The following is a 24,893-nucleotide window of genomic DNA, read 5'->3' on the forward strand; positions in this document are numbered from 1 at the left end:
AAGAAGAAATTATGTAGGAGAAAACAGCTGCTGTGGGTATTTACCTTTTGTTTGTCTTTACATTCCCTTCTCAGTTCTGTAACAGGTACTGAAGCTGGTTTTGTGGTAAATACAGATATATATATGAAGGAGAAAGCAATTTCTGTTTCCAGTGGTAATAAAAGTGGACCGGTCATAGCTAAACGAGAAGTTAAAAAGGTTAGTATTATAACTTACTGCATTTGCTAATTTTCTAATCTAAGAACTTGATAAGATAGTATGTCACAGCACAAGTGTTCTTAGTTTACCTAATCTGTTTGTGTGTTAGACAAGATTTAGAAGTTACCAATTACCACTTTAGTAATTTAGAGTTTTAGTGCCATGAAAACTACTTAAGCCATCTAGAGGGGGACATGGGAGCAGTTGTCATGTACATTATACTGATAAATTGTCTTGTGCTGTTTGTGCTTTTTGAGAAGCTGGCTCTGGAATTGGGTTCCTGCCCCATTTCAGATCAGTGTGTATGTATCATGTCCTTTAAAATCTACATGTTCTGTGGCAGGCTGGTCCCCTAATTGTAATAGTGAAAAGGGCAAACAGCAAGCAGCTGAGGGTATTAAAAACACGTCTTTTTTTTTTTTTTTTTTTTTTTTTTTTTTTTTTTTTTTGGTTTTTTCGAGACAGGGTTTCTCTGTGCAGCTTTGCGCCTTTCCTGGAACTCGCTTTGGAGACCCAGGCTGGCCTCGAACTCACAGAGATCCGCCTGGCTCTGCCTCCCGAGTGCTGGGATTAAAGGCGTGCGCCACCACCGCCCGGCTTAAAAACACGTCTTTAAGAACAACTAGAAGGTAACCCATTTGATTTTGTTTTTGTCTTTTCGAGACAAGAGTTTCTCTGTGCAGCCCTGGTTGTTCTGGAACTCGTTCTGTAGACCAGGCTGGCCTCAAACTCAGAGATCTGCCTGTCTCTGCCTCTGAGTGCTGGGATTAATGGCATGCACCTCCACCGCCTGACAGTAGCCCATTTCAAGTAGAGGTTTACACCTTCATTTAAAAAAAAAAAAATGCCTGGTTGGGAACAAGAGGTTGGAAATTCAGCCATGGAGAGAAGGCTCAGTTGGGAACTCCAGCTGAAGTTTCCCCATTAGTTTCTGCTAGATCAGTGGTTCTCAGCCTGTGGGTCGCATATCACATCCACTACATCAGATATTAACATTTCAATTCATAACAGTAGCAAAATTACAGCTAATGAAGTAGCAACAGAAATAATTGTCTGGTTGGGGGTCACCACAGCATGAACTGTATTAAAGGGTCGCAGCATCAGGGAGGTTAAGAACCACTGTGCTAGATGGTTGTAAACTCCTGCCTCTCTGCTGTGATTAAAGGTGTGCACTACCATATCCAGCTTGTCAGACTTCTTGGAAAGTGCCTTTATCCATTGAAACCTCTTGCAGGCCTTCATATAATAGACTTGCATTTAAACTTTCATTTATTTATTTGAGAAAGGATTTCACTATGTAGACCAGGCTAGTGTCAAACTCATAAAGATTCCTCCTGCCTCTGTCTCACAAATGCTGAGATTAAAGGAGTGTACCACTAATACCAGCCTTACCTACAATATTTATTTAGTTATATTTTCGAGATGGGGTTTAGAAACAATTATGAATTGTGTATTGAATTACAATTTATTTTGATTTTCAGAGTGACACACACCACCTCTCATTCCTACCCCACCCAATACTTAGGATCCTATTAGACATCACATGTTAAGCTGTATCCCTAACCCCCAAAGTTAGAAACTTCAAAGACAGCCTTTGCTATATACCAAATTTGAGTCCAGCCTGGGTTAATGTGAGACCCACCCACTCCCAATTTTTTTTGTTTTGTTTTTGTAATCTGTACATTTCTAAAAAGGTTAAGTATTCCAATAGATGTTTGTTTTGTTTTTGTTTTGAGACAGGGTTTCAATGCAGCCCTGGCTATTCTGGAATTCACTCTGTAGACCAGACTGGCCTTGAACTTGAAATATGCCTGCCTCTGCCTCCTGAGTGCTGGATTTAAAGGTGTGCGCCACCACCACCTGGCCACTTTAAATATATTAATCAAGCAATGTTGTTTTGAGATTGTATACTAGCCCAGGCTGTCATTAAGGGTAAGTTTTATACTACTTATACTCCTGTTTCCGAGGTTGGATGGCATCCAAGCATGCACCTTCATGTCCAGCTTAAGCACACATTTCATTTTAGAAATACTTTATTTTCCTCTAAGTTCCCTTTTAAACATGAGCTTTTTTTTTCAATCTTACAGAAGAGGAAGGTAAAAATGTACCTAGTCGTGTTGACAAAGTTGACAAAATCTTATGTCATGTCTGCCTCTGCTTCCTACTAGCTTCCTTTTGATATCCAGAGGATAGTAGATTGTAGTTCAACCACTGCCTTCCTAAAGTAGTGTTTTCTTTTTGTATGTGCAGTGGTATAACGTGCTGATGTTTTGTGAATATCCAGTAATTAAGAAGCTTAATAGAAAGAATTGACTATTCCAAGGAATTGTGGTGAAAGTTGTGACTCAATGCTCTTATTCTTTCCAGGAAGTGAATGAAGGAATTCAGGCTCTTTCCAACAGTGAGGAGGAAAGGAAAGGAGTGGCGGCAGCACTGCTCGCTCCCTTACTGCCTGAGGGAGTGAAAGAGGAGGAAGAAAGATGGAGAAGAAAAGTCATTTGTAAGGAAGCAGATCCAGGGACAGAGGTTAAGGAAACAAGCATGGCAGCAGAAGAAACGGGGACGGCCATAAAGGCACCGGAAGTCACACTGGACAGCTTAGAAGACCCCTGTCAGGAGGATCTTTGCAGTGTTGTTCAGTCTGGAGAAAGTGAGGAGGAAGAAGAGCAGGATACCCTCGAGCTGGAGCTAGCTTTGGAAAGGAAAAAAGTAAGGTTTTGATGACTTTTTTAATTAGTTGCCTTTCTCTTTGCCGTGACAATGTCGGACATTAGTATCTTGAGGAAAGAAGGATGTGTTTTGGATCACAGTTGAGGGGACAGACCATCCCAGTGGAGAAGGTGTGGCAGTGACCATGGCTGTTCTTGGATTGTGGATGTCCACAGTCAGGAAGTGAGGATGAGTGCTGGCGCTCGGCTGGCTACTTTTCCCGTTTTTTTAGTCATTCTAGGACCCCCAGCTCATGGCAGGATGCTGCCCACATTAAAAATGGGTCTTCCCTTAGTAAAAATTCTCTTGAAAAACCCCCTTCCTGACTTACGCAGAGGTGAGTCTCCTAGGTTATTCCAGAGCCTATCAAGTGGACAGTGGAGATTAACCATGACAGATTGCAGGGACATCACCTCCCTCTCACTGTTAACCATGACAGATTGCAGGGACATCACCTCCCTCTCACTGTTAACCATGACAGATTGCAGGGACATCACCTCCCTCTCACTGTTACACTCGAGTTGTTAGGCTGAACTTGTAGCCATTGTCGGACTTCACTTTTGCTCATCTCTTCACCTGTTGTTTTTAAAGGTTTATTTTTTTAAATATATAAGGATTTTGTGCACATTTATGCAGGCCTAGTGCCTGCAGAGGTCAGGAGGGTCAGGTCCCAAGAAGTACAGTTACAGATGGTAGTGAGCTGCCATGAAGGTGCTGGGTAAATCCAGGTCCTCTGCAAGAGCAGCAGGTACTCAGAACTACTGAACTCTCTCTCCATTTCCCTAAGCTTTTTCTAAGCTAATGAATTACAGAATTGTTTTTGTTTCTGGTGATGCTTTGGGTAGTTGTCAACCAATAAATAGATCTTGTGAGATAATGGAAGAATTAAGTTGACCTTAGAATCTCCTGTGTCTTTCTTTATTAGGGGTAGAAGTGGTGTGGCTTCAAACTTGTGATTTTCCTGCCTTAGTTTCCTGAGTCCTGGGATTACAGGCATGTGCCACCACACCCGGTTCTATATTCCTTTTTAAAAGATTTTGTCATTTTTTTCCCCTCTTTGGAGGTAGTCATCTGCTGCTGTCTTAAAAAGTCCAGTAGGAAGCAGGATCTTTTTTTTTTTAATTTTTTAAAATTTATATCAGTGTTCTATCTGCATGTATAACTTTATGCAAGAAGAGGGCATCAGATCCCACTATGGATGGTTATGAGCTAGCATGGGTTGCTGGGAATTGAACTCAAGACCTCTAGAAGAGCAGCATCTCTCCAGCCCCAAAGCAGAATTTTTTTTTTTTTTTTTTTTTTCGAGACAGGTTTTCTCTGTGCAGCTTTGGAGCCTGTCCTTGAACTCACTCTGTAGACCAGGCTAGCCTCGAACTCATAGAGATCCATCTGTCTGCCTCCCCAGTACTGGGTTTAAAGGCAAGCGCCACCACTGCCCAGCTTTTTTATTTTGTCATCGTGTGTCCGTCCCCCCTCCCCCCCAAGCTGAGGACCAAACCCAGGACCTTGTGCTTGCTAGGCAAACAATCTACCACTGAGCTAAATCCCCAACCCTGTGAATGAACATTTATTAATAGCAGAAGAATACTGAGCATAATATTGAGCTATGAAGGAAAGTGGTTAAAAATGCTGCTGCTTCTCAAAAGTTTTAAATTCCAGGAACACTCATGACATCTTTCTTGGTACTACAGTACTTATTGTTGATAAGTAATTAATGTGCTAATTTTTTTAACACATTCTTTGTAGGCAGAGTTACGAGCCTTGGAAGAAGGAGATGGTAGTGTGTCAGGGTCTAGTCCACGTTCTGATATCAGCCAGCCAGCATCTCAGGATGGAATGCGTAGACTTATGTCTAAAAGAGGAAAATGGAAGATGTTTGTTCGAGCTACCAGTCCAGAATCCACCAGCCGAAGTTCTAGTAAAACTGGACGAGAGACTCCAGAAAATGGAGAAACTGGTAATTTATGCTTCCCATAAACTAATTCCTTCCCCACCCCTCTCTCTTGTGCTAGGAATTGAAGCAGGCAAGGAAGCCTCATTACCACTGACCTTAGAGAACAGTAAACTTAAAGTTGAACTGTGTAGGGTCATAAGCCTTCTGTGTTTTTCTTTTTACGCAATAGCAGGGAGATGGCACTTTTATTATTTGGCAAAATTCTGGAAATGTAGCTTACTTCCACATGTCTTGGGGTTTTTTGTTTTACTTGTAGAGATGTAAGAATTTGAGAGGTTGACATTGGTTGGGTCCTATATTTGTTACAGAATAGGGATTACTACTGTTTTCAATAGCAGGAAATAAGATTGTCCAGCCTTTTCTTTGTTTTTTCTCTTTTGTTATGTATGTGTGATATGTGTGGAGGGGGAGTGCACATGTACCATGGTGTGTATGTGTAGATGAGAAGACAACTTTGAGGAGTCGCTTTCTCCTACCTTTACATGGGCTCTTAAGGATGGAATGAGGGTCATCTGACTTGCACAGTAAGCTCCTTTACCCACTGAACCACACTGGCCCCCACTTCATGACTTGCGGCAAAATTGTCCTGACTTGTGTATAAGACCTAGGAATGCTCCTTTGCTTACTGCTTCTCGGTGAACAGCAAAGGTCTACTTCTGGCAAGCCCAGTCTTCCTCTTGGTTCTATTCTCTGTAAAAGTTACCCTCTTTTATGGGTAGGTAGACAACTTAATTCTGTCGTAAGACCCAAGTTGTCTTCATTCTGGGTTTGGTAGAAAAGGCCCTATTTAAATTCCCAGTTCATCAGAAAACTCCAAATAAAGCTAATGTTTTAATTTACATTTGACCCTAATTTTGTGTTGGAAAATTAGGAGTAAGATTTGAGCACCAAACCTTTCTTCAATATACTTACCAGAAGACACTGCTCTCTCTTTTTGTTTAAGATTTATTTATTAGCCAGATGGTGGTGGCGCACACCTTTAATCTCAGCACTCGGGAGGCAGAACCAGCTGGATCTCTGTGAGTTCAAGGCCAGCGTGGTCTACAGAGTGAGTTCCAGGACAGGCTCCAAAGCTGCACAGAGAAACCCTGTCTCGAAAAACCAAAAAAAAGTCAGACTAGTCGATTTTGTTTCAGATCATTTGAAAATGTAGAAAAAAATAAGGGCTGGCAAGATGACTCATGGTAAAGGTAGTTGCTGCCCAGCAATGCAGTCATGAGCTGAGTTCAATCCCTGGGACCCGTGTAAAGGTAGAAGGAGAGAACCATCTTCACAGAGTTGCCCTCTGACCTCCACTTGTGCACACAACACACATAGATACAATAACATCCTCAGGGTATCAGTGTCCAGGTCTCTAATTCTGACACTTAGGATGCACAGGTTTTAGGATCAGCCTGGGCTACAAAGTGAGATCGTAGTCTAACTTTCATTTTATCTTAGAGTTTGTAAACTGTCTTGATTTATATCCCTGTCTGACTGGAGCTCCTTGTGTAGTGATTGGTGGTGTTGAACTAAGTTTTCCTGCCTTCACCTCTCAAGTGTTAGGGTCATGGGTGTGTGCTACCATGTCAGTTGTGAAGCCCTGTGAAGAGAGAGGGAGAGAAGGGGTCTTGGCCAGGTTGCCTCCACTGGCCCAGTATCTCCTCTGCTTCCATCCAGAGTAGATGACAACTTTGTGAATCTTGATTGTAGTTCTTAGCCACTTCAGGAAGGTAACTGGATGGGTTTTGGTGGTGGTGATTTTTTTTTTTTTTTTTTTTTTTTTTTTTAAGAGGGGTTTTCTCTGTGGCTGTCTGGTACTGGCCTATATAGACCAGGTTGACCTTGAACTCAGAGAGATTCTCCTGCCTCTGCCTAAGTGCTGGAGTTAAAGGCATGTACCACTATGACTGGCATTGGTGGTGGTGTTTTTGGAGACAGGAAATTGCTATGTAGTCCAGACTGACCTGAAGCTCAGGATCCTTGTTACCTTGTTTTCTGGAATACTAGAATGACAGGCATAACCCTTTGTGCCTAGCACCTGAAGTTGATGCTGCTCTGCTTTGGAAAGTTTTCTTTCTATTCCACCCGATTTGGTAAAGAATCCCGTGTATTCCAGGTTTGATCTCTAGCTTTTTGTAAGAAATGGCAGTGTTGCTATTCTGGAGGAGAAGATAAGGAGAGCAGAAGCTGTGAGCTGAATACAGTAGTAGAACGGTGTGATCCGTGTGTGGTCGCCTTTTCAGAAAGGACACCTTTGCAGGGTCAGTGGGCGACTGTTCAGCTGAATTTCATGGGGTTTTGTTTTTTGCAGCTATTGGTGCGGAGAATTCCGAAAAAATAGATGAAAATTCAGACAAGGAGGCAGAAGTAGAAGAATCTTCAGAGAAGATGAAAGCCCAAATAGCACCTAAAGTAGAAGAAGAACAGGATTTGAAAGTACGAGTATTTGTAAACTTAACTGGGGAGGTGGGGGATGGAGAAGGTCTTACTTTATAGCTCAGGCTGGCCTGAAACTCAGGATCAATCTGGCTCTGCCTCCCAAGTGCTAGAATTAAGGGCGTGCACCACCACCGCCTGGCGTATGGAGTATGCTTGAGTATAGACAGATTTTTTTTTTCCTAAAATTTTTAGTCTGGGTGGTTCAGTGTGGCTCTTTAAATGTGATTTGTTGGGGCGGGAGGAACTACAGCATGGTATTTTTCTGTATTGTGCAACTATGTAGGAACGGACTGGAAGAATATAATTTTAAGGCTTCAGCTTGTGGCTAACATAAGTAAATGAAAATTTTGGCAATATTGGAATATGCATGATATTTTTCCTTCAGCTATTTTAAGATACAATTGACACATTTACCATATATAATAAGATGCTTTTATATATATGTATGCGTATAATAGTGATTACTACAAACCCTGCAAATTGTCACCTCACTTACCTTTCTTTGGTATAGGGTGTTAGAACATTTTGATCTCTGAATGCATTTCAGCTCTACAGTATGGTGGTGTTGACTGTAGTCACCATGCTGTACATTAGAGCCCCAATTTTATGGGTGAATGGTTTCTACTCCACCCTTGGCAACAACCACCATTTTGATGTTCTCTTTGTGATTTGACTTGTATAAGATTAGGATCTATGTTCAGCTGTTGAAATCCATGTTTGAATGTGTTATAACAGTGTGAGTAGATAGAGCATTTTATTCATTATTTATGTGAATTTTATTATAAAGTAGAATACTAGGGGCTGGAGAGATGGCTCAGCTGTTAAAGGCTAGGCTCACAACCGAAAAACATAAAGTGGAATATTTAACATAACTAGTTAAAATTACTTGTGTGCAGATAATAAATTTCCTGTATCTGCAATAATAACTGGAAGACTTTACATAATGAAGGAATGCTGGAGTTCTGGTTTTAATTTTTTTTTTTTTTTTATTCTCTATTACAGTTCCAGATTGGAGAACTGGCAAATACCCTGACAAGTAAATTTGAATTCCTAGGAATTAATAGACAGTCCATCTCCAACTTTCACATGCTGCTTTTACAGACTGAGGTAATTCAGCTGGTTTGGGTGTAAATGTCACTTTGTTATTTTATTTTTTATTTACTTTTTGTTTGTTTTTTTGAGACAGAACCTCATTATTTAGCCAGGGCTGGCCTGGGGATTTTAATGTACAGATCAGAATTACCTGAAATTCAGAGATCCTCCTGACTCTGTCTCCAGAGTGCTGGGACTAAAGGCTATTGCACAACACTCAGCTTATTTACATTTTATGAAAGTTTGTTTTGTTTATTTATTTATTTTTCAAGACAAGGTTCCTTTGTGTAGCCCTGGCTATCCCGGAACTCTGTAGACCAGGCTGGCCTCGAACTCAGCAAGATCTGCCTGCCTCTGCCTCCTGAGTGCTGGGATTAAAGGTGTGCGCCACCACTGCCCTGCTGAAAGTTTTATTTTAACTCATGTGTCTACGTATGCCATACATGTTCAGGTGCCTAAGGAGGCCAGAAGAGGATGCCAAATCCCCTGAAGCTGGAGTCACAAGCACCTGTGAGCTCCCTGGCATGTGTGCCAGGAACCAAACTCCGCTCTTAACTGCCACACCAGTTCTCCAGGCCTGCTTTGTTTTTAATGACTGTGTGGTGCTCGTGCATATGTCTTGTGTATTTGAGCATGTGTGCAAGGGGAGGCCTGCCTGAACATTAGGAATCTTTCTCCATTGCATTTCACCTTATTCATTGAGAGACTGTCTCTCGATTGAACCTAGAGCTTACCAGTACAGGTGATCTGTTTGGCCAACTTGCTCAGGGTGTACTCTGTCTCCACTTCGTGAGTGTTATTTTCGGGGGCCCATGGTGCTTGCCTGGCTTTTATGTGGGGTGTAGGGATCTTAACTCTGGTCCTGAGTCACTGAGCTATCTCCATAGCCCATAAATGGTGGTGTTTGAATGGCATTCTATCTTAAGAATGTGTTTTGTAGGGGCTGGAGCAATGGCTTAGTGGTTGGGAGCACTGACTAGTCTTCCAGAGGACCTGGACCCACATGGGAACTCGGAACTGTCTGTCTGTAACTCCATGATCCAGCACCCTCACACAGACATACATGCAGGCAAAACACCAATGTATATAAAATAAAAATAAATTATCCAAAAAAAAATGTTTTGTAGCTAGGCAGTAGTGGTGCACGCCTTCAATCCCAGCACCCAGTAGGCAGATCCCAGGTGGATCTCTTGAGTTTGAGGCCAGCCTGATCCACAGAGTGAGTTCCAGGACAGCCAGGGCAGAGAAACCCTATCTTGAACCACTCCCCACCCCACCCCCCCAAAAAATATACTGTTTTGTGGGCTGAGGAGATGTCACAGTGGGTATAAACACTAGTACAAAAGCTAGATGACTTTTGTTATAGAGTCCATAAGATGGGAGAACCAACTCTACGAAGTTGTCCTCAACCTCCACTCAGAGCACATCATACACACACACCTAAACAATAGTAATAATCTTGTGGAGAAGGGATTGAAACAGGGTGTCTGTGCAGTCCTGGCTGTCCTGGAGCTCGCTATATAGATGAGGCTAGCCTCAAAATTAGAGCTCCTCAGAACTATCAGCTGCAGGTAGTAACACTTTTATTAATTAAAGCAAATACCACCTTAATAGACATACATTTTAATTAAGATGGTATTTCTTTGCTTCCTTGGTCTGCTCATCTGTTCTAGCATAGTGATACAGTCTTGGAGTCCCTTTTACCTCAGTTTTCTAATATCAGTCTTAATTCTCTGTTGATTCTAGACTCGAATTGCAGACTGGCGGGAAGGGGCTCTTAATGGAAATTACCTAAAACGAAAGCTTCAGGATGCCGCAGAGCAACTAAAACAGTATGAAATAAACGCCACTCCTAAAGGCTGGTCCTGCCACTGGGACAGGTACGCACTCTTCTCCCCTTTTCACCTTTCACCTTTGACATCTCAGACATGATTTGTGATCACCACCGCCTGACGCCATGACAGCCTGTCTGGAGACTGAGAGCAGCTGCCGTTAGCGGTGCTGGGCAGGCAAAGCACTGCGAGCAGTTTGGCCAGCCACACATGCGAAAAAAACAAAGCAATGTTTAAAAGTGTTCCATGTAACGGATTTTTTCCCAAGATTGGACAAAGCCGGTTTTTACTCTCCAGAGTGTTGCACCGAGTAGGGCGGGCTTGGGGGTTAAGCGCATGCGAGAGCTCTGTGCGCTTTACAGGACCTCTGGAAGCAACTACTCCTGATTAACCTCGGTGAAGTTAAGGAAAACTTCGTGACTGAAGATGTGAATGAAGAACAAGATTACTATCCTCTGCCAGCAGGTCAGATGAAAACATTTCTTTTTATATTTGGCTTTTCTTGATTTTTTTTTTTTCGTTATTTGAAATCTTTGCTCTTTTATTTTTCAGCTCCCAGATCCTCTCCCTCTCTTTAGCTTTCACTGTGTTTGATATCAAGAATTTGAAATGAATTCCACGGTCCAAGAGGGGAAGAGTCACCTTTCACTTCGATGTTCTCTTCTTTGGAAGGGAAATTAGTGTTCTAGGCAATTGAGTCCCTTCATTAATGAAACTTGGAACCCGGTTATGCATTGGCAAAAAAAAAAAAACAAAAAACAACAACAACCAAAAAACAAAAGAAAAGAAATGATTTCTAATTCATCCGTTGGAGAGGGCTAAGGGCTGTATTCACAGAGCTGCTGGCAGTGCAAATAGCTTTGAATTTTCCTGGGTTCTCCATCCTCAATTGTCAAAGCTCTTTGTTGCCTTTGTGAATAGCAGTCCATAAGAAGAGGTTCGTCCCTGTGAGAGCAGACTGCTTGCTGTCCTGGGATAGGACCAAATGGAAGTGTCTCTGTAGGAGAACAGATTTTAAAACATGTGTTTTCTTTCTTGTGATTTAGGGATCATAGACGCTATTTCTATGTAAACGAACAGTCGGGCGAGTCTCAGTGGGAATTCCCAGATGGTGAGGAGGAGGAAGAAAGCCAAGCACAGGAAGTTAGAGATGAGAGTCTTCCTAAGCCGACCGTGAAGGACAAAACCTGCACTGATCCAAACTCTACAGAGTCCTCTGAGAATCCCACAGGTAAGACAGTCTATTCTGTTCTAGTTGAAAAACAGTTTCAGAGAAAAGGACATTGGTATTTTTATTATAGGACAGTTTATAGCATAGTAATAAGATATGACAGTTGCAAAGTCCAACTTAAACTAAGAGAATGCATAAGTTATATGAAAGGAATTAAGTTGATGACTGGTCAGAAAGCCAAATAATGTGTATCAGAGTCTGCCATCAAAATAAAACATAAACTACTGTCTTTTGATCTTAAAAGATTTCGCTGGGCAGTGGTGGCGCACGCATTTAATCCCAGCATTCGGGAGGCAGAGCCAGGCGGATCTCTGAGTTCGAGGCCAGCCTGGGCTACCAAGTGAGTCCCAGGAAAGGCGCAAAGCTACACAGAGAAACCCTGTCTAGAAAAACCAAAAAAAAAAAAGATTTCATGTAACGAATATTAGTACATGTTTTGTGTTCTCTATTAATAAGTACAGATTTTGTGTATCAATTAAAAAAAATTCACATTAAATTTAAAAGTAAAAGAGACCTGTACTTCTATCTTTTCACAGAGAAAACTTTAGATCTACAAAAACAGGAATGGCCATGCAGAGAACTAGGTAGTTGGATTGCCTAGATCTGTGTAGTAGAAATAAGGATTGTTCTTCATTTTATACAATTTTGTCTATTGATGTTTTGGCCTCATTTCTAAATTTTACTAGTCTTATATATATTGTCAATACAAATCAAAATGATAGAAAGAAGAGATGAAAATACAAATCTATTCTAGAAATCAGTGAAATTTGTCAGCTATATTTTTAGATAAGAGGATCAGAAATAGGTGAAATCCCCACTTAAGATGCTCCTAGAGAGCTGGCGGTGGTGGTACATACCTTTAGTCCCAGCACTCAGGAGACAGAGGCATGTGAATCTTTTTGAGTTTGAGGCCAGCTTGGTTTACAGAAGGAGTTCCAGGACAGCAGGGCTACACAGAGAAACCCTGTTTCCAAAAACAATAACGACAAAAAAAGATGCTTCTAGAGGAATTGTAGTGTCCTGTGGTTTGTTTTGTTTTTGTTTTTTCTGTCTATGCATAAGCAGAAACCAACCTTACATCTCATTCCTCTGAAGCCATACACATTATTTTTGACAAGATGTCTTCACTGAGACCTGGAACTCCTAGGTAAGGTTAAGTTTAAGTCCCAGGGATCCACCTTCTCTGCTGGGATTCCAAGCAGGCACCACCACACCTGCCTCTCCTCTCTCTTTAAAACAGGGTCTCACTATGTAGTCCTGGCTCGTCCTCAGACTCAGAGAGATCCATCTGCTTCTGCCTCTCAGGTGCTGGGGTTAAATGTGTGCGGCCACGCCCAGGTTTTTTTGTTTGTTTTTAAAACATGGTTGCTAGGTTGAACCAGTTTGTCATGCTTGCACCACAAGCACTTTACTGACTGAGCTATTTTCTGTTCTTGTTTTTGGTTTTTTTTTTTTTTTTTAAGGATTTTTTTTTTTTTGGTTTTTCGAGACAGGGTTTCTCTGTGTAGCTTTGCGCCTTTCCTGGGACTCACTTGGTAGCCCAGGCTGGCCTCGAACTCACAGAGATCCGCCTGGCTCTGCCTCCCGAGTGCTGGGATTAAAGGCGTGCGCCACCACCGCCCGGCTGTTTTTGGTTTTTTTGTTTTCTTTTCTTAAATCATCTCATATGTACAGGTGTTTAACCCAAAATTATGTCTTGGCACTTTGTGTGTGCCTGGTACCTCACAGGCCAAAGAGTGTGTCAGAGTCCCTGAAATCTGCAGAGGGTTGTGAGCTGCCCCGTGTGGGTGCTAGGACTGATCTGGAAGAACGTCCAGGGCTCTTAGCTCTCTCTCTAGCACACCCCCCCCCTTTAAATAAATGATTGGCTTTTATAGCTCCTTTGTCTATCCTGAGACCTAGTTAGCTGTTCAGAAGAGTCACATAGTTTCCCACTTTATAAAAGAAGATACCTTTTTTTTTACTAAGTCTTAGTCTCTCCTTCCTTCTTTGCTCCCCACCTCCCTCTCTTTCTTCTTGTCTTTTTGTTTCCTTTTTTGTTTGTTTGGGTTTTTTGTTTGTTTGTTTGTTGGTTGGTTGGTTTTGTTTTTCAAGGCAGTTTCTCTGTTTAGTACTTGCTGTCCTGGAACTCACTTTGTAGACCAGACTGGCCTCAAACTCAGAGATCCACCTGTCTCTGCATCCCCTAGTGCTGGATTAAAGGTGTGTGCCACCTCTGCCTAGCTTCTTTCCTATTTTTAGTGATACTGGGAATTGAACCTAGGATTTACATGTGACTTCTACCACTACTGAGCCATATTCCAGCTTGTTTTTGACAAGATACCACTCTGTAACTCAGGTTTTGGTCTTAAAAATGTGATCCTCCTGTCTTGACCTCCTGAGATTGTAGACTGGTGCTATCAGGAGATTGGTGGCAAAGACCTTGTCTCAAAAAACAAAACAAAAAGCCAAAGGCTCTTAGCTGTTTGTTAAAGTGACATTTGAAGGCAAGAAGACTATGGAGTGATTCTTAAATAACCCTTTGAAAATAAAAAAAAGTAGGAAACTTTGATAGCATAAGAGCCAACTTTTTTTGTCTTCTTCCTATCAAAAGTATATAATGGCTTACTTCAGTGAAATGACTAAGGTAATGCTATCCTGTCCCAACATTATTTTGTGCCTGTTTGACCACTTCTCAGCCTTCCACACCCAACAGCCACATATACCTTGCTGATGATTCTAGGACTGTTAATGACCTTGGCCATGGTTTAAACATTATGCAGTATCTGGAAGATGCCACTGAACCTTGCAAAGAAAGCAGATGTTAGAAGGCCATTCTAAATCCCTCACTAATGTAGCCCTCCTGGAGCCCTAATGTAATTATGGCTTTGTCTTTGAGAATGCTGTACCCCTGAGCTTGGGCACCAAGAGACTTTCTGGAGGTGCAAGCCCACTCTTGGTCTGGCTGTTAATAAAGGACTCAAAAGTTTTAATTGGTTTAATCAGCATGGTTGTCAGTGACTGTCTCAATCAAGAGGCTGAGGCAGGAAGATTGGGAATTTGAGGGCAGCCTGGTGGAACCCACCCCTCTAATATACACACCCATTTCCAGTGCAAAAAAAGTGCTTTGTTCCATTCATATCCCAAATGACTGCTAACATCGTTAACTGGCCTGGATAACATTCGATGACTAAAATACAAGTCCACGGATTACAATGGTAATTTTAGAGCATAACAAGAGTAAGGGGTTTCACGCTATCCAATTTCAGAAGTTTATTTTCAGTAGCAGTGAGTGACAAATATTTCTAATAACAGGTTATGGCTTTTTCTTTGTTTAGTAGATAATGAACTGAGGCTTGATTTTGGTGAGTGGGTGATTCCATTCCGGACCACTCTGCTTTCTTTGGGTTTTTTGAATCAGACCCCATACTGTTGTCAAACTCTCTGTACAGACAAGGAAAGTGTGACCTTGAACTCAACATGCTCTTGCCTCCACCTCTTAGGTGCTGAGATTACAGGTGTGCACCACCACACTGGGATTCTTGACCATAACTTCTCATTTTTATACATCCCCAAATTGAATACTATGCAGTTAGCAATTCTTAAGTGTTGTGGGTTGTTTTGTTTGTTTGTTTTAAACACTTTAATGTCAAGCATTAAGCTATTTTATCTTATTGTTGATGACAAACACAGTTGGTGCTGTCTGGTAAAAGGTAAACCTTGAGCCATATTTTTGTGGGGGTGGGGGGGTGTTGTTCGCTGTTGTTTGCTTGTTTTCTTTTTTTCAAGAGAGGGTTTCTCTGTGTAGCTTTGGAGCCTGTTCTGGAAATCACTCTGTAGACCAGGCAGGCTGTCTTCAAACTCAGATATCCATCTGCCTCTGTCTCCTGAGTGCTGGGATTAAAGGTATGAACCACTATCCAGCTCACTACAGCCATCTTTAAAACCATTTTTTATTAAAAGAAAACTGAGGGTGCCATCCAAATTGTTCTGTGGGTAAAGGTGATTGATGGCTGCCAAACCTGACGACTTGAGTTCAGCCCCCGGGATCCACATGGTGGAGGAGGGAGCTGAATCCTTGAGGTTGTCCTCTGTCCTGGATAAATAACACGCAGACACACTAAATAAAGAGTAATTCTTAAAAAAGAAAAAGAATCTGGAGGTATTCACACAGTAATAGCATATGCTTAACATTTGTGAGGCCCCCAGGTTTAATTCCTTGTACCACCCAAAAAATAAAAACAGAAAAGGCATTATGCCATAAGGAGGCAAATAAGTTTTAAGGTTTACTTCATTTTTAGTCCTTGTTTCAGTGTATAGTAAGCATCATGTCACTGAAGGTGGAGTGAATTTCTTCTTAGTGAGTAGTGTAAGATATCTAGGGGCAAAGGTTTTGAATTAAGAATTTGTATCCTTAGCTGGGCACTGGTGGCACACACCTTTAATTCCAGCACTCAGGAAGCAGAGGCATGTGAATCATTGTGAGTTTGAGGCCAGCCTGGTCTACAGAGTGATTTCCAGAACAGGCTCCAAAGCTGCACAGAGAAACCCTGTCTCAAAAAACAAAACAAAAAACCAAAATACAAAAACAAAAAAGATACCCTCACAATATTCTATCTTTAAGCTTAATATAGTTCTAATTTTAGTACATAACAAAAGCTGTTGATAACTACTTTAACCATCCCATTGGTTTTCAGAATTAAATGTTCATGTAAACATAAAAAATACCAGCTGGGGCTAGAGAGATGGTTCAGATGTTAAGTACACCAGCAGCTCTTCTAGAGGTCCTGAGTTCAATTCCCAGCAACCACATGATGGCTCATAACCTCTGTAATGAGATCTGGTGCCCTCTTCTGGCCTGTGGGCATACATGCAGGCAGAACACTGTATATATAATAAATAACTAAATCTTAAAAAAAAAATACTAACTGGATTCAATTTATAAACAAGTAGAAGCATGATTGTAATAGACACGTGATGCTTAAACTAGGTTTTCTGTTTAGAAGTTTTGATTTTAACATTTTTAAAAAAGATGTATTTTTATTATTTATATGTGTTTGTGCCTGTGGAGGCCAGAAGGAGGCCTTGGATCCCTTGGCATTGCAGTTACAATTTGAGAGCCACCTGATATGGGTATTGGCATCTGACCCCTGGTCCTCAGGATAGAACAGCAAGGAGCCATCTCTCTAGACCTTTTGTTTGTTTTTTGAGATGGGCTCTCTGTGTGTTTTAGGCCAGCTCAGACACAGCTTCCCAGGAGCTAGAATCACTGGCTTGTGCCACCATGCCAGCTAAAGCAGCTTTAACTTTTCTGTGCTTAAGCTAAAGAAGGAACAATCGGTGTTTGAGATACAGTTTCTATGTTTGGGTGAAGTTAGGGGCTTGGGATTCAAGCATGCTATTTCTTACTTGATGCTAAATTTATCAAGCTTAGCGTGTGTGCTCCTGTTTGGTTTGTCTTGTCTTTGTTCTTTTTTGTTTGTTTGTTTGTTTTTGTTTGAAACAGGATCTAATGTATCCCAGGCTGGCCTGGAACTTGCTGTGTAGCTAAGGATGACTTTGAAGTCACAGTCTTCCTGTCCCACCTCTTAAATTCTGGACTGGAATCCTAGGTGTATGTTACCATGCCTGGTTTTATTCAGTGGGATGGAACTTGGGGCTTCGTGCATTCTAGGAAGCATACTACCAACTGAACAACACCCCTAGCTCTCTATCGAATGGAGTTTAGTTGAATAACACTTACACAAAGTTTAGATAATTGATTGCTTTTTGCTGGGTCACAGACTACATTATTAACCCTGGCCTGGGGTGGTCCCTTGCATCTGTCTGATTAGTAGCATGTTAATGTCATAAAAGCTGACATAGTCCATTCACTTTGTATTATAGTTAATTTAGTACAAGAATGTTTAATTCTTAAATTAATAATCTTTGCTGTTTATTGCTTTATTTTATCTTTGGTGTTCTGAAGAAATCTTGATGTACTGTTTTATAAAACAGACTTTGAGGCCAGGCGGTGGTGGCGCACGCCTTTAATCCCAGCACTCGGGAGGCAGAGCCAGGCGGATCTCTGAGAGTTTGAGGCCAGCCTGGTCTCCAAAGCGAGTCCCAGGAAAGGCACAAAGCTACACAGAGAAACCCTGTCTCAAAAAACCAAAAAAGCCGGGTGGTGGTGGCGGCGGCGCACGCCTTTAATCCCAGCACTCGGGAGGCAGAGGCAGGTGGATCTTTGTGAGTTCGAGGCCAGCCTGGTCTACAGCACGAGATCCAGGAAAGGCACAAAGCTACACAGAGAAACCCTGTCTCGAAAAACCAAAAAAAAAAAAAAAAAAAAAAAAAAAACCAAAAAAAAAAGACTTTGTAGCTATATACATACTCTTTGGTCAAATTTTTTGTCTGAAGGTTGGTATATAACTAAATTCATATTACTTGATGCCAATACAAAAAAAAAAAAAAAAAAAACGTGTCATTTGAGTTCTTTAGCTGAAAAACTGCATTCATGTTTTCTGATAAATCTTTTTCTAGTATCTTTTTCTTTAACAATGAGGAATGTCTATATAAAAATAGTGTGAATCATCTTAATATTCTTTATACAATATATTACCTATGTGTTCCCTCAGCAAAGGCATTCTAAAAGCCAGGTGTGTGTTGCTTGTTTGAGCTTTACCTCGTCAGGTGTCAAGTATAAATAGCCTTCGCTCTAACCTAGAGTCTTCCATAATGGAGCCCTTATTTAACCCAGTTTTGATAGGTGGCTGCACCTGGATATTTACTCCATCAGAAGTGAGATTTTAGATTCCTAAAGGTCTTAAACTCTTATTCCACCAAGGATTCTTAGTTAAATAGAAAGCTCTAGGCTAGGCATCAGACCTGGTCTCCTAGCTCTGGCCTGGCCCCTGACAGTTCTATCATCCTGAGATAATCCATTCCTACCTGGGTTTCATTACCTCCAAAATGAGGAAGTTGAACTAGATGATTTCTCAATGTTTCTTCTACTCCTAGATTCTATGATTTTTTAGGGAGAAAATCCATAGTCTCATATATTGTGAACCATCCCTATTGACGATAAAGAGGGATGGGGAAGGCTACGAGTAAGTATATCCTCCTGTTTTCTCTAATTTTTAAAAAGCTTTACCCAGTGGGGAAACGGCAGTGCTCAATCATAGTGTTTGTGAAATTTGAGAAAATTTAACATAGCTTTTCAGTTATAATTTAACTCAAGCTAAAGCAACAGCAGTTTCAAAACCTGTGCATCTCTGAACACCTTTTTTGAAAATCTCAGTTATCATTTGCCTTGACCTTTTGTCCTAAATTTCTCTTCACTCATCACACAAAGAACTATTACTTTCCCTCTTTGTTGCTATGATTCAGCAAATGTAATTTACACATGTAAAGGAATGAGAGGCATCTCGCAAATCCATTTTTTTTTTGTTTAAACATTTATTTATTTATTATGTATACAGTGTTCTGTCTGCATATACACCTGCAGGTCAGAAGAGGGCACCAGATCTCATTATGGTTGGTTGTGAGCCACCATGTGGTTGCTGGGAATTGAACTCAGGACCTCTGGAAGAGCAGCCAGTGCTCTTAACCTCTGAGCCATCTCTCCAGCCCATCGCAAATCCATTTTTAAAACCTAGTAATCCAGGTTAATCAAAATAGATTGTTGTTTTTGTTTTGAATGGATTTTCACTGTGGCATCCCCCACTTAACTAGCTCACTGAAAAAAATAACAGTAATAACAGAATCAGCATTACAGAAATACATGATTCAGTTATTTCACTTTTGAAACAAAGACGCCAGAGAATTGCTGAAATAAATGAAAAAAAAAAAAATTCTAGGAGCCTGAAGCTGTTAAGAGCACATACTGCTTTGAGAGAGGACCTGAGTTTGGTTCTCAGCACCCACGTTGGGTAGCTCACACCTGCCTGTAACTCAAGCCCCAAGAGGATCCAAGGATTCAGTGCCCTCTTCTGGTCTTCAAGGGCCCTGCACACACAGACACATACCTAAGCACACACACTTAAAAAATAGGTCAGTTTCCATATTACAGATTTGAATGACAGAATTGCTCATTGTTTTGTGATTTTTATTTATCTACATATCTGAATATAAAGAATAAGGCTAGTATAATATAGCTAGGGAAAGTTCTCTCAGCATCATAAATTAACTTTCCATAGAAGCAATTTCTAAGTTGAACTGCTCGGTGTTTCAGTGACATTAGTGGCTAGCCATGAGTCAAATTTTAATTATGGAGAGCCAACTAGTTCCCGCTGTTTGAAACTACTGTGCACATTGTCCTAGGTTGATGCTGATGTCTATTTTGCCAGTCAAGTGAACATTAACTTGAGTATTAGCTGTGAAGGATTTGTCTTGATCTTCCCCTGACTGCTGTCTGTTTTCCAGGTTCTCTTTGTAAAGAATCATTTTCTGGTCAAGTTTCTCCATCACTCATGCCACTCACTCCATTCTGGACCCTCCTTCAGTCAAATGTACCTGTGCTTCAACCACCATTACCTCTGGAAATGCCACCACCCCCACCTCCACCCCCAGAATCTCCTCCTCCTCCTCCTCCACCTCCTCCTCCACCTCCTCCTTTAGAAGATGGTGAGATTCAGGAGGTAGAAATGGAGGATGAAGGAAGTGAGGAGCCTCCTGCCCCAGGAACAGAGGAGGATACTCCTTTGAAACCTTCAGCACAGACCGCGGCTGTAACGAGCCAGGTAATGCTGTCTGTGGCATTCTGGATGGCAGTGGGCACTGGACATGATTGACATGCTTTACTTTAGAAGATTATGTTTTAGGTCTGTAATTGCTAACCGGAGTGTTTGTGTTTCAGAGTTCAGTTGATTCTACCACCTCTAGTCCTCCATCCGCTAAAGCAGTAAAGAGAAAGGCGGCAGAGATGAGTACTGCAGTGGTCCAGCGGTCAGCTACGATAGGGAGTTCTCCAGTTCTCTACAGCCAGTCAGCTGTAGCTGCGGGTAAGCATCATGATTGAAGTGGGTTTTTCTCACTGAGCATTTGTTTCCAGCATTAGGTGCTGTAAGTAGTAGAAAGCTTTTGATTGAAAATACTATTTAGATTTATTTCTCCTAGTTACTAAAGACTACCCTTAAACATTTATCCTTATCCTTACAGGATTCTTTTCTGTTTTGGGTTACTGGTTTGTTTGGTTTGGTTTGGTTTTTCAAGACAGGGTTTCTCTGTGTAGCCCTGGCTGTCCTGGAACTCACTCTGTATAGACCAGGCTGGACTCGAACTCAGAGTTCCACCTGCCTCTGCCTCCAGAATCCTGGGATTACAGGCGTGCTCCACCATTGCCCAACTATGATTTTGCTTTTTTAAGACAGGGTCTCAGAGGTCTAGATGGTCTGGAACTCACTAATTTTGTAGATCCTCCTAGGTACTGGCATTAGAGGTGTGCTCCACTATTTGGGGTTTTCTGTACATTTACATATACCAGTTATTTTTACATTGAAGTACCTTAATCTGTAGATGTTGAAATTTTAATTTTTATTTATTTATTTATTTATTTATTTATTTATTTTTGGTTTTTTGAGACAGAATTTCTCTCTATCCCTGGCTGTCCTAGAACTCACTCTGTAAACTACGCTGGCCTCAAACTTGGAGATCTGCGTGCTTTTGCCTCCCAAGTACTGGGATTAAAGGCATGGCCTACCTTCCCCAACTACAAAATTTAATATTTGCTAGTAGCAACTAGGGCACAGTTTTAACAGAAGAAGTATATTGAGATCATGTGGTGATTGAACCCCTAGGTTCCTCTCCTTCTGTCTTGTCACAGTGTCCTTTTATAGTGTTGCTTTATGTTTCCTGCGTCAGGTCACCAGGCTATGGGGGTCGCACACCAGGCTGTCGGCGGGATGGCACAGCAAGCAGCAGCAGTCAGCCATGTGGCGGCGGCGGCGGCGGCAGCGGCGGCGGGCCTGGGCCATCAGGCCAGAGGAATGAGCCTGCAGTCAAATTACCTTGGCCTGGCAGCAGCGCCTGCAATTCTGAGTTACGCTGAATGTCCTGTCCCCATTGGAGTGCCCGCTCCATCATTGCAGCCAGTTCAGGCTCGAGGAACGCTGGCAGCACCCGCTGCTGTGGAACCACCGCCGCCTCCACCCCCCCCACCTGCACCTGCACCTACACCGCCCCCGCCACCACCAGCCCCCAAAGTGCCACCACCTGAGAAGACGAGGAAAGGAAAAAAAGATAAGGTGAGTCGTCGTCGTCGTTGTCGTCTTCTTTTTTTTAAGGGTGATGATAGTCACATAGCAAAATTAACCATTTTATTTTTAAAGGAAAAATAAATTAATAAAGTTTTATTGCCGGGCAGTGGTGACACACAGCTTTAATCCCAGCACTTGGAAGGCAAAGGTAGACAGATCTCTTCGAGTTCCAGGCTAGTCTGGCCTACACAGTGAGTTCTAGAACACAGCGAGCTACATAGTGAAACTCTGTCTCAACCCCCTGTCAAAAATTTATTTTTGTGTGTGTATTTTGCCTACATGTATATCTGTGTATCACCTGTGTGCTTGGTGCTCACGGAGGCCAGAAGGAGGGTATCTGATCCCCAGAACTGGCATTACAGGTGGTTGCAGCTCACCATTTTTGGGTGCTAGGAATCAAACCCAGGTCCTTTGGAAGAGTAACCAGTGCTGTTAACTATAGAGGTGTCCCTCTATTTCCCTTCCCCAAGTAACCATTTTTAATCATGTCTTTAAAAATGATTCATCTGTTTCCTTCTGTTTATGTGTATGTATATGTGCCTGTGTATACACAGGTACCTACAGAGGCTAGAGAGTGCATCAGAGTCCCTGGAACTGGAGTAATGGGTGGTTATGAGCCCCTGATATGAGTGCTAGCAACTGAACCTAGTTCCTTCCCAAAGAACAGCAAGTACCCTTAACTGCTGAGCCATCTCTTTAGCCCCCATTAAGAAATTTTTATACATGTATTAATACATAATGTATTTTGAGCATATTCATACATACCCCCTCCCAACTCGTCTACATTCTTTTTGTGTGTTTATCCCCCCCACACACATCTGCATTCTACTTGCATGTCTTTTTTTGTTTTTAAGACAGGGTTTCTCTGAGTAGCCCTGGATTTCACTTTGTACTGGATTAGCCTCAAACTCAGAGATCCTCCTGCTTCTGCCTCTTGAGTGCTGGGACTAAAGACATTTACCACTATGCCTGGCTATATCATTATTATTTATAATGACCCAGTGAATTTTATGGTTTACAGGTGCATGAGCACTTTACTGGTGCCTCTACCACCAAAAAAAACCGTCTCTCTCCTCCATCAACCATTGACTGGTCTCTCTCCTCCATCAACCATTGACTGTGTATAAATCCTCAGGGAAGGGTAGGGCCCCATAAGCCCCCTGCCTTCTTCCTGAGAGGCTCTTGTTGATAGGCCTCATCTTGTGAGGTCAGTAGAGTACCAGCCATGTCATGCCCAAAGTCAACGCTCCATGCTCTCTGCACACATACCACTTACCATTCTTTCTGCCACTTCCATGATACATGGAGATCTTGATCTCCAGTGTAAAGGACCTCTTTCCTTATTTATTACATTCCTCTGATCTGTAACTTCGTTTTAGGCAAAGAAAAGTAAAACCAAAATGCCATCTTTGGTTAAGAAATGGCAGAGTATCCAGCGGGAGTTAGATGAGGAGGATAATTCGAGTTCCAGTGAAGAGGACCGGGAATCCACAGCACAGAAGCGAATCGAGGAGTGGAAGCAGCAGCAGCTTGTCAGGTACGGCTGTGCTGTGCTTGGCTCGGGGAGTCACATTCTTCACATACAGTCCTTCGTGAAGAGTGTACGGCTCCTTGACTGAGAACCTTGAAACATTTTCCTGAATGGACGTGAGATCCAATTTTCAGTTTCAGTTAGAGTTTTTATTTCTTTTTTTTTTTTTTTTTTTTTTTTTTTTGGTTTTTCGAGACAGGGTTTCTCTGTGTAGCTTTGCGCCTTTCCTGGAACTCACTCGGTAGCCCAGGCTGGCCTTGAACTCACAGAGATCCACCTGGCTCTGCCTCCCAAGTGCTGGGATTAAAGGCGTGCGCCACCACCGCCCGGCAGAGTTTTTATTTCTAAAAGAAAAAGTTCTGTTCTCTTTCCAGTGAAGTAATAATATGGATATTGTTTTCACAGTGGCATGGCAGAAAGAAATGCTAATTTTGAAGCCCTTCCTGAGGATTGGCGAGCAAGACTGAAGAGAAGAAAAATGGCTCCCAACACATAGTTTTAAATTAAAAGGAATGTTTGTTTGTTTTATGTTCAGAGTCTTACCCAGTTTTCAACATTGTCAAAAGAACTGTAAATGTTAGAAGGAGGAACATACATTTCCTGGGCAAGAACACATGCATACAAAGTTGTCCGTTTATGAAATGTAGTTTTTCTGTTTGCTGAAGATGAGGTGATTAGAATTGCTTTGCCCTGGCTGTCTCTTTTTACACTGGCAAACTTAGCATGTTAGGTATGAGTCAGTCTTGAGGAAGCTGTGCGTCATGGGCATGACACTTCTGTGTAGGACTCGCTGGCAAAAAAGGGCTTTTCTGCCCAGTAGAGGCTTATTTAGTTCCTAGTGTGACACTCTCCTTACCTTCTACTCCAGAACAAGTGCAATTAAGAAGGCAGCTCTGTATCCTATCTTGCTTGACCATCAGGATCTTTCTGACCTCCTCCTCGAGTCTGCTGCCCCTGAAGTGTTGAGATCTGTGCTGATGGCCACACTTTCTCAGAAGTCCTACAACACTCATTTTACACCAGGTGGCATATTTATATACAGGCAGGAGTAGCAGCAGCAGGTGTTCAGATCCTTGATTTTGAGAAATTCCCCCTAAGTATATGGTAGTAAAATAAGCCACTTTGTGTGTTGTCTTCATTGTCTTCCCCACTTCAAAAATTCACCTTCCTTCTATGTGTGAATATACTCTCCATAAGATTCCAGTATTTAAGAAGCAGTTCACTGTTGTATACTTTCTATTGTATCACAATCAGGAAAGGTCACTTTAAACTGAGGAAAAAGCAAATTGTGTCCTAAAGCTGTTTGTATTTCTCCAGTTTCTGACATTGTAAATTTGTATATATGCACTAATAAAGCTCTTTTTATACTTGTGATTGTTTATCCTGCTCCTCTAAGTTACATAACCAGGACTTAGTGTGTGTCCATTCTTAATTGTTCTAATCAAACATGGTACAAAGCATACACTGACATTTGAACATCAGAAAAAAGAGCGTCTTGGAGCTATAGGGAGATAGGGTTTATAAACAAACAGGCCTCTCAGACAGGATGGTGCCACGTGTGACTTCTGCTTCTGGTACTTACATCCAGTTAATAACTGATATTTGACTACCTAAGTCCTGGGAACAATGTCATATGGCAAACTTTTTTGGGGGGCAAAGGTGCTTTCTAGTTTTTTTGTAAGTAATACAAAGCTGATTATGGAAAATAATA

At 41.8% G+C, this 24,893-nt stretch overlaps 1 protein-coding gene across 2 annotated transcripts in view; it reads left to right on the forward strand.

The window, feature by feature from the left end:
• Fnbp4 (formin binding protein 4) overlaps positions 1 to 24,556 on the forward strand; it is a 31,037-nt gene extending 6,481 nt beyond the window's left edge. For both annotated transcript variants that reach the window (XM_052723407.1, XM_052723408.1), the window contains exons 6-17: positions 75 to 198; positions 2,566 to 2,907; positions 4,654 to 4,864; positions 7,155 to 7,279; positions 8,285 to 8,389; positions 10,121 to 10,254; positions 11,253 to 11,437; positions 19,820 to 20,136; positions 20,253 to 20,397; positions 21,257 to 21,639; positions 23,031 to 23,188; positions 23,588 to 24,556. In XM_052723407.1, the coding sequence (XP_052579367.1) occupies positions 75 to 198; positions 2,566 to 2,907; positions 4,654 to 4,864; positions 7,155 to 7,279; positions 8,285 to 8,389; positions 10,121 to 10,254; positions 11,253 to 11,437; positions 19,820 to 20,136; positions 20,253 to 20,397; positions 21,257 to 21,639; positions 23,031 to 23,188; positions 23,588 to 23,678 (2,320 nt within the window). In that variant the 3' untranslated portion in view covers positions 23,679 to 24,556. The remainder of the gene's footprint in view (positions 1 to 74; positions 199 to 2,565; positions 2,908 to 4,653; positions 4,865 to 7,154; positions 7,280 to 8,284; positions 8,390 to 10,120; positions 10,255 to 11,252; positions 11,438 to 19,819; positions 20,137 to 20,252; positions 20,398 to 21,256; positions 21,640 to 23,030; positions 23,189 to 23,587) is intronic.
• Positions 24,557 to 24,893: the final 337 nt, after the last annotated feature.

This window comes from Peromyscus californicus, unplaced genomic scaffold, assembly GCF_007827085.1.
Source record: "Peromyscus californicus insignis strain IS unplaced genomic scaffold, ASM782708v3 Scaffold_7__1_contigs__length_154581171, whole genome shotgun sequence".
Taxonomy (NCBI): Eukaryota; Metazoa; Chordata; class Mammalia; order Rodentia; family Cricetidae; genus Peromyscus; species Peromyscus californicus.